Raw genomic sequence first — 9,783 nt, forward strand, 5'->3', positions numbered from 1 at the left:
CAGGAGGTTGTTTCCATCACTGCAGAGGTCCATCCCCCTCCTGTTGAAAGCGAGGCTGACAGCCAGCCAGCAGGCAGCCAGCAGCAGAAGCAGCCGAAGAACAAGAGGGCAACAATCACCCCCTCCAGGTCCCAGTCGCCATCTCCAGCCTCTCCAGGGTCTCCAGGGTCTAGCTGCTCCTCCTCCTCCTCCAGAAGCTTGTCAGCAGCCTCCTCACAGGACAGAGGCAAGAGAAAGAAGAGTGACAGGATAAATTACAGCCTCTCTGAATCTGATGAGGCCATCATGGTCGAGTGGTTACAAGAGAACCGGACATTGTGGGACTCTAAGCTCCAGGCTTACCACAAGATCACAAACAAGGAGAAGTTGTGGGAGGCCCAGGCAGAGAAGATGCAGAAGACGGTGAAGCACTTGAAGGGCTGGTTCCGGTCACTGCGGGATAAGAACACCAGACTCCTGAAACACAAGAGCGGTGACGGTGCCCCAAGAAGAACAGAGAGGGACGAGTGGGTGCTCAACAACTTCAGGTTCCTGCAGGAGGTAGTGCGACACAGACCGGAGCCAGCCAAGCCCATCCTACCCAGCAGAGCCTCAGCTGCAGCAACTGTCCAGGAGGATTTACCGGTATCTGGACCTTCTATCACGGAGTGTGCTGCCATACCTTCCAGATCTTCCACACCTGCCACAGCAGCCTCCAGCAGCAGCAGTTCCAAGAGGCCCGGACGATCTGGACAGGATGAGGATACCACCACTGAGGATGACGTGTTGGCTACCCTGCAGGAGAAGGTCAAGGAGTCAGAGGCTATACTCAAGGGTTTGTTCCAGCCTCCAGCAGTGACCCCTGAGTCAACCTTTGCGAACTACGTGAGGGACAGCCTTCTCACAATGTCGAGCCGGAAGTTCAAGAAGGCCAGGGCCAGTATCAACATGATCCTCACGCGGCTGATGGATGAAGACACTGAAGAGGAAGAGGAGGACCTGCCTACCTTCTCAGCTACATGTCGGTCGGCCCCCCCTCCTGGCATCACAACCACCAGGCAAGCCCAGAGCGACATGTTTCAGCCGGACCCTAGCCAGTGGCATGACAACCCGCCCACTGGCACTCCTTGGCAGTCACAGACCAGGGAGTGGATGGCCAGATACCACCACCAGCAGCCTCACTCGTCCTTCCAGCAGCCTCACTTGTCCTTCCAGCAGCCTCACTCGTCCTTCCAGCAGCCTCACTCGTCCTTCCAGCGGCCTCACTCGTCCTTCCAGCAGCCTCACTCGTCCTTCCAGCAGCCTCACTCGTCCTTCCAGCCACAGAGGTTCTTCCAGCCACAGAGTAGGAACTCTCCCGTCTTCCACACGCTGACAGCACCAGCCACCACCCATGCCTCCGTCTCTACGGCCATCAGCTCTGCCAGACACACTATGGACCAGAGCAACCAAGGCAGCAGCTCTCCAGCCCTGGTTGTCACTTGTGCCGCCACGGACGTTACCGTGTTCCCCACCGGAGTGTCTACAGCAGCCAGTGTCAGCGACTTATTCAGCACCCTGGACAGTCCAGGTCCAGTTGCCACCCCGTCCACGGCTACCTCTCTGACTGACACGCTCAACACTCCACAGCCACCAGTGGACCCAGAGACTGACTCGTAGAACTTTTTGTTTAGGAATCTGTAAATAAATGTTGTACATAGTTTAAACTTTGCCTGGTTCTTGCGTGAAACTTTCAATTTCTTGTTTTTAATATTTTCCCCCCCAAAAAAATAATGGAAAAAAAAAATAAAAAAAGTAAAAAAAAAATTATAAAATAAAATAAAAGATAAAATAAAAAATAAAAGGTAAAATAAAAAATATACAATAAAATATAAAATAAAAGATAAAATAAAAAATAAAATAAAAAGTAAAATTTTTTTATTTTATATTTTTCTTTTATTTTATCTGTTTTATTTTATATTTTTCTTTTATTGTATATGTTTTATTTTATATTTTTCTTTTATTTTATCTGTTTTATTTTATAATTTTTTTATTTTATCTGTTTTATTTTATAATTTTTTTATTTTATCTGTTTTATTTTATATTTTTCTTTTATTTTATCCGTTTTATTTTATGTTATTTTTTATTTTATTTTTTAGTTTACTTTTTATTTTAAAATTAAAAAAAAAGTAATATAAAATAAAATAAAAAATATAATAAAAAATACAAAATCCCCCCCAAAAAAATAAAGTTAAAAAAATGAAAAAGAATAAAACAATACAAAATAAAACTATGACATTTATTAATACTGTATATACGTTTGGTTACGTGAAAAGGGGTCGACCGGGAACTCAGTAAAATAAATAATTGAAAAAGAGATCATGCCTAGAACAGATTGGCTAAAAAAGTAGGGCGATCAGTAAAAATAATTACTTCGAAATGACACACACAATTACTTTTATTATTACTGTTATCGACAAATAAGTCATTGTAATTAAGTTACACATACAATATTTCAGTTTCTAAAAGTTGTGTCTACCAAAAAGTATAGTCTATATTAAGTCCATTCTGCATTGCAACACTAGGGTCCAGGTCTACACCATCCTGTCCTGCCAGTCCAGTGCCCCAGCTGAGGAGTTGACCCAGTGCTTGATGAGGTTCCTCTGCTTCTTGGCTTCTTTGGTCGCAGTGTTGGGGCCTGCAACAACCTGTGTGTCTTCCATATTGAAGCCATCTCTCCAGGCACCAGGCACAAAGTCTTCTTCTGGACCTTCTGGCTGGTCCAGCTGTTGGTTCTGCAGTGTTGGATATCTGACCCTCATCAAGTTGTGAAGGACCAAGCAGGTCTTCACTATCAGCTTCACAGTCTCTGGCTTGTGCTGCATAGTGCCAAGAATCACCTGGAACCTGTTGGCAAGGATCCCAAAGGCGTTCTCCACGACCCTCCTGGCTCTCGACAGTCTGTAGTTGAAAATGCGCTCCTCCTGTGATAGACCACGGAGACTGTAGGGCTTCATCATGTAGGCTCTCAGGGCAAAGGCGTCATCTCCAATGAAGTATGGAACATCTGTAGTGTCTTGTGGGAGAGGTATAGGCTGTGGAAACCCAAGCAGGTCTTCTTCAGCTCCATGTTTCAGCTCACTGGAGTTGTAGATCTGGGCATCGGATGCTGATCCCAGGCCTCCAAGATCTGCCCACAGGAACTTGTAGTCAGAATCCACAAGGGCCAGCAACACGATGGAATAGAACCCCTTGTAGTTGTAATACAAGGAGCCACTCTCTGCAGGACACCTAATGGCCACATGCTTGCCATCTAGTGCTCCCAGGACATGGGGGAAGTTCCACCTCTGATAGAATCTGTCAGCAACTTCCTTCCACTCTTCTGGTGTACTGGGGCAGGTCAGCATCTCATCCAGGTACTCGTCCAGTATGGCATGGCAAACCTCTCTGACCACCAGTGACTGTGTGTTGTGAGGTACTCTCCAGGCAAACTTCTGCGAAGCATAGCTGTCACCAGAGGCAAGGTGTCGCAAAGTCAGGGCCAGCTTCATACCAGGGTCGAGGGCCGGTCTAAAGCGAGTGTCCTTCTTGGTGATCCTGGGACCAACTCTCTGTCTCAGCTCATCAAACATCACTGCTGGCATGCACAGGAAGTTGTGGAAGGAGGCTTGGTCTTCAGCTCGGAGTTCAGCCATCAGCTTGTCATAAACACCAAACTGTGGTCGCCTTCCTATCCAGGGTCTCACCCAGCTCTTTCTCCCTCTCCTCTTCCTTTTCTTCTTTGACTCTGCCTTGGACATCTTAACCTGGTGCAATGCCAACTGCAGGAGGTTGTTGTGATGCATGAGAGCAGCAACAGCATACTGGTGTTTCTCTTGGTCTGTCATTGTTCTGAAGTCTTCACTCTGTGAAAGTTCCAACAGGACTGTCGGTGGCCTCTGCAAGCCCCTTTTAAATATATTTCTGGCAAGTGCCTGCCAAATGCTCCTGAACGCTACCAGTAGGTTACAGGCGCGTTACAAGGATGCTACATGGACGTTACACAGACGCTGGAAAAATTCAGAATGCTGACAGACGTTAGAAAGATGTTGAAAGAGCGTTACATGAGCGTTAAGAACGCTCGGCGAACGCTGACGAACGCTGAAAAACGTTGGCGACACGCTGGACAGACGTTCGATGGACGTTACACAGGCGTTAGGCAAGCGTTACCCAAGCGCTAGGCACGCGCTGGACACTCGACCCTGATGGGCCGGTGTCCGCCTAGCGTCCAGGGAACGTCCTGACTTTCGAGTAACGTTCGAGTAACGCCCGCAAACTTTCGTGTAACGTTCCTCTAATGTGTAAGTAACGTTTTGATAGAACGTCCTGAATTTTTGTGCACACCCAAAACTATTTTTCACCCTCAGCGTTCGCCGACGTCCCTCGACATTCCCCAATGTTTGCCGACGCTCGTCTAACTTTCTTGTAACTTTTTTCTAACGTTCTCGACGTTCCTCTGCGTTTCGCAACATGTTACTCGAACGCTGGCGAGAACGTCGTAGTGTGACAGGGCACTTAAGTGCTGCAAGGAATTTAAAAAAAAGTCACAAAGATTACAAGCCATAATAGGAGACACAGCCTCCTCACCGAGCATGGCCATTGCAAAGAGTATTGGCCCATTTAGCATCCCTATTGTAAGTATTTATGCAATTAGTAGTGTTCTGTTTTTGTGGGATGTATTTTTTCATGCTTTTCATTCTTTAATTTGTCTAGATCAGTCACTATGCTACTTGTGAGTGTCTCAGTGACAAAAAGAAATATCCCTCATTTCTGCACACTATTCCAAGTGATTATCATCAGAGCAGAGCACTGGCAGAAATGGTCAAACACTTTGGTTGGACCTGGGTGGGAGCATTAAGAACTGATGATGATTATGGGAACAGTGGGATGGCCACTTTTTCTAAAATTGCAGAACAACTGGGTGTCTGCTTAGAATATTCTCTTCCATTTTTTAGAACCTACTCACAAGAAAAAGTGCATAGAATTGTGGAGCAAATCAAAAGATCCACTTCTCGAGTGATCGTGGCATTTCTTGCTCATTGGGACTTGGAGCTCTTGCTCCATGTGTTTTTTGAGCACAACATCACTGGATATCAGTGGGTGGGAACTGAGGGCTGGATCTCTGATTCTGCTGTAGCCACACTGGATAAGCACAATATTCTGCAAGGAGCCATTGGGCTAGCTATCCCCAAAACAGAGGTGATGGGTCTGAAGGACTTCATTCTAGATATAAATCCACTGAAATCTGCAGGAAGTGAAATTTTTATTAAATTCTGGGAGGCTATGTTTAAGTGTAAATACACTACTCAGAATAATTCAGTAGATACAAAAATTTGCACAGGCAGTGAGAAACTGTCTGACATAGAAAACACATTCACAGACATGTCACTGTTGCCTATTTTCAATAATGTCTATAAGGGGGTATATGCTGTTGCCCATACCCTCCATGGCCTTCTTGACTGCAAGGAAACATGTCTGACAAAGAAGCAACCTGATCCTCTTACAGTGAGTTAAAGCTACCTTTAAATCATTAGGCCAAAGCACTTTGTCACACACTTAGCACATTAAAAATAAAAAAAATAAAAAATTATATATATATATATATATATATATATATATATATATATATATATATATATATATATATATATATATATATATACATACACACACACACACACAAAAATGCATAATGGCTTCATACTCTTTTTTTAATACCCTTTTTTAATCCATTGTATCAGTTTCTAGAGCACCTCAAAAAAGTGCGTTTTAAAACTAGTGAGGGAGAAGAAGTTTATTTTGATATAAATGGTGACCCTGCTGCAAAATATGAAGTAATAAACTGGCAAACAAGTAAAGAACACCAACATGAATTTGTTACTATTGGCCTCTATGACTCATCTTTTCCTGTTCATCATCGGTTAAATGTAAACATGACCTCAATTACATGGGCACAAGATACAAATAAGGTGTGTATAAGCAATATAAGGTGTATGGGACTCAATAATGTAAATAGCATTTCTCTTTTTATTTACTTCTATAAAAGATGTATTTGAAAAATATTACCTGTAAAAACCATCAATTCAAGTATGAAACACTATTTTGGAAGTAATTACATGTTTGTCCTGGATTACAGGTACCAATATCTCTGTGCAGTGAGAGTTGTCCTCCTGGCACAAGGAAGGCTGTGCAGAAAGGGAAGCCTATCTGCTGTTTTGACTGCATACCATGTGCTGAAGGAGAGATCAGTAACATGACAGGTAAAAATGAGAACAAGGAGAAAGAATACACACACACACACACACACACACACACACACACAGTACATATTCAGAAGTTGAAAAGTTTCTATTTTTCTGCTTGAAGATCGTAGTCGAAGTTTTCTGTTTGCTTGCTTAGTTATTTTTCTTTTTTTATTGTTTGTAAATTATGCCCAATTTTTGTACAATGTAATGTACTCTAACTCTGTTACAGATTCTATTGAATGTGATCTCTGCCAACAAGATTACTGGTCAAATCCACAAAGGAATAAATGTGTTAAGAAGGAAATCGAATATCTGTCCTATGATGAAATTATGGGAATTTTACTCACAACTGTTTCTGTTATTGGCACATTTATGACTGTAATAATCGCAGTCATATTCTTTAGATATAAAAATACCCCAATAGTCAAGGCCAACAACTCTGAGCTGAGCTTTCTACTGCTCTTCTCTTTGGCTCTGTGTTTCCTTTGTTCACTTACTTTCATTGGTCAACCTTCTGATTGGTCCTGTATGTTGCGCCACACAGCGTTTGGGATTACATTTGTGCTCTGCATCTCCTGTGTTCTGGGGAAAACAATAGTGGTGTTAATGGCCTTCAGGGCAACACTTCCAGGCAGTAATGTCATGAAATGGTTTGGGCCTCCACAGCAGAGACTTAGTGTTCTTGCTTTCACTCTCATACAGGTCCTTATTTGTGTGCTTTGGTTGTCAATATCCCCTCCTTTCCCCTTCAAGAATCTAAAACACTATAAGGAAAAGATCATTCTCGAATGTGATTTGGGCTCAACCATAGGTTTCTGGGCCATTTTGGGTTATATAGGATTTTTGGCTCTTTTATGTTTTATTTTAGCTTTTTTAGCCCGAAAGTTGCCTGATAATTTTAATGAAGCAAAATTCATCACATTCAGTATGCTCATATTCTGTGCCGTATGGATCACTTTTATTCCAGCTTATGTCAGTTCTCCTGGAAAATTTACTGTAGCTGTGGAGATATTTGCTATTTTGGCTTCAAGCTTTGCTTTACTCTTTTGTATATTTCTTCCAAAATGTTATATAATTTTACTAAAACCAGAGAAGAATTCTAAAAGTCATATGATGGGGAAGAATGCTTCAAAATCTTAGTATAAACATTTTCCTTTTTTTGTGAAGACCCTCTTTTATACAAAAAAATGTATATTTTAATTAAGCATTTTTCATATTGTACCACTCTCAATTAATAGTTCAAACAAATGTTTGTCTTTACCTCCCTCACATTAGGTACATAACTAACATTTGTTTTCAAGAATGATAAGATTCTTACTGCTACTATTAGTTACTGTTCACACAAAATATTTTTACTTTGCCAAGTGCCTTTGAACCTGAGACTTCTCTGCAGTTTGAGCTTTACCAACATAAACCATTGCTGGACCATTATTATAAAACTGGAACTAGCATGATCACTATTGTCCCATTAAAACAAATAAACCATCAAACAAACAAAGTTATATTTTTAAAACATTTTGCAGGAAGTCTGAACAGTTGACAGAAAGCTGAATTGTATATGGTAATATGCCTATCCAATATCATTTAAGACCAAATATCACCAAATCTGTAACCAAATTAAACAGTATTTCTTGTGTTTAAATTGAATCACAGCTTTTTACTTCCCAAAACTCTCAGGCATTATGGGCCTTTAGAGGTTCATGGTTTTGACAATATTTGCTGACAGTTTAGCTAGAATTTTTGTTTTATAGCCAATTTCCTTCATGTCCCTTAGATTAAAGAATTTTTTTTGAGCTCTCAGACAGTATATTCTCCACCTACAGTTCCAATCTTAAAACATCTTGTTCCCAGCTACCCTTCATTTTAGGAGTACATTCATCATCGGAAAGTATCAGAGCTGATCTGTCCCAACTTCAAGTGTCTTCAGCAAAATATGAGTGCATCTCAAATAATTAGAATTTTGTTAAAAATTTCATTTTTTTCATAATTGAATTCAAAAAGGTAACCTTTCATATATTCTATATACATCACATGTAATGTGAAATATTTCAATGTTTTTTTCTTTTAATGTTGATGATAATGCCTTGTAGCTAAGGAAAATCAGAAATCCAGTATTTCAAAATATTAGTATATTTCATTTCAAGTTTGAGTAAAATAGTATAAATACTGTGTATCTCTCGGTCTAGTTCAGTACACGCAATCACATTCATGGTGAAGTCTGCTGACTGAACAGTTGTCCAGAAGGTATTCATCGACACCTTCCACAAAGAGGGTAAGCCACAGAAGGTCATTGCTGAAAAGGCTGGCTGGAAAAGATTGTAAAGAAAAGTCAATTCAAGAACTTGGGAGAGCTTCACAAGGAGAAGAGACCTTTATTTGCCACATGCATACTTCAAGCACAGTGAAATTCATCCTCAACCCATCTGAAACAGTGAACACATGCACACACACCCAGAGCAGTGGGCAGCCACACTAGAGCGCCCAGGGAGCAGTCAGGGGTTAGGTACCTCGCTCAAAGGCACTTCAGCCCAAGGCCACCCCACGTTAACCTAACTGCATGTCTTTGGACTGTGGGGGAAACCGGAGCACCCGGAGGAAACCCATGCGGACACAGGGAGAACATGCAAACTCCACACAGAAAGGCCCTTGCTGGCTGCTGGGTTAGAACCCAGAACCTTCTTGCTGTGAGGCAACCGTGCTAACCACTACACCACCGTGCCGCCCAGACGGCGCTGTCCATGTGGCGATTGAACCTACAAATCGCACTAAGCTGCGCTGTTGACTCTGCGGAGCTGTGCGAGCATCAAAAAAAAAAGTCCAAGGAGTGGACTGAGGCTGCTGTCAGTGCATCAAGAGCCACCATGCACAGATGTCTTCAGGAAAGTGGCTACAACTATCAAACTCCTAATATCAAGACACTCTTGAACCAGAGACAACGTAAGAATATTCTTTCCTGGGCTAAGGAGAGAAAGAATTGGACTGTTGCTCAGTGGTCCAAAATTATCTTTTCAGATGAAAGTAAATTTTGCATTTCATTTGGAAATCAAGTCTGGAGGAAGAGTGGTTAGGCACAGAATTCAAGGTGTTTGAAGTCCAGTGTAAAGTTCCCATAGTCTGTGATGATTTGGGGTGACATGTCATCTACTGGTGTTGGTCCACTGTGTTTCATCAAGTCCACTGAGCAACCATCCAGTTCTTTCTCTCCTTTGCCCAGGTAAGACACTTTTGATGTTGTTTCTGGTTCAGGAGTGGATTGATATTAGGAATGCGACAGTTGTAGTTGTATTATCTCACTGATGATATAAGTGTGCATAAATCCAAGCTTGTCATTAACATAGTTGTCATCGTTTATTTAAAATCTGCTTTTTTCAAAATCAAGGCTTCAAATTACCTTCAGGAAGTGTCTTTCCCAATCTCTGGTGAACTTGTAAAGTTGGATATAAGAGGATATTCAATTCCATCTTATTATCTGATCAATTGGCAGAGACTCCCAAATGGAGACATTGACTTTATCAAAGTGGGACTTTATGATGGGGCAATG

The 9,783-nt window shown here is 41.9% G+C and overlaps 1 protein-coding gene across 1 annotated transcript; it reads left to right on the forward strand.

The window, feature by feature from the left end:
* The first annotated feature begins 285 nt into the window (after window positions 1-285).
* On the forward strand, window positions 286-7,382 carry LOC132888387 (extracellular calcium-sensing receptor-like). The gene is made up of 6 exons (XM_060924440.1): window positions 286-864; window positions 4,542-4,631; window positions 4,711-5,502; window positions 5,739-5,966; window positions 6,134-6,257; window positions 6,472-7,382. The coding sequence occupies exons 1-6, from the start codon at window positions 286-288 to the stop codon at window positions 7,380-7,382; spliced, it is 2,724 nt and encodes a 907-aa protein (XP_060780423.1).
* Window positions 7,383-9,783: the final 2,401 nt, after the last annotated feature.

Source organism: Neoarius graeffei, chromosome 6 (assembly GCF_027579695.1).
Source record: "Neoarius graeffei isolate fNeoGra1 chromosome 6, fNeoGra1.pri, whole genome shotgun sequence".
Taxonomy (NCBI): domain Eukaryota; kingdom Metazoa; phylum Chordata; class Actinopteri; order Siluriformes; family Ariidae; genus Neoarius; species Neoarius graeffei.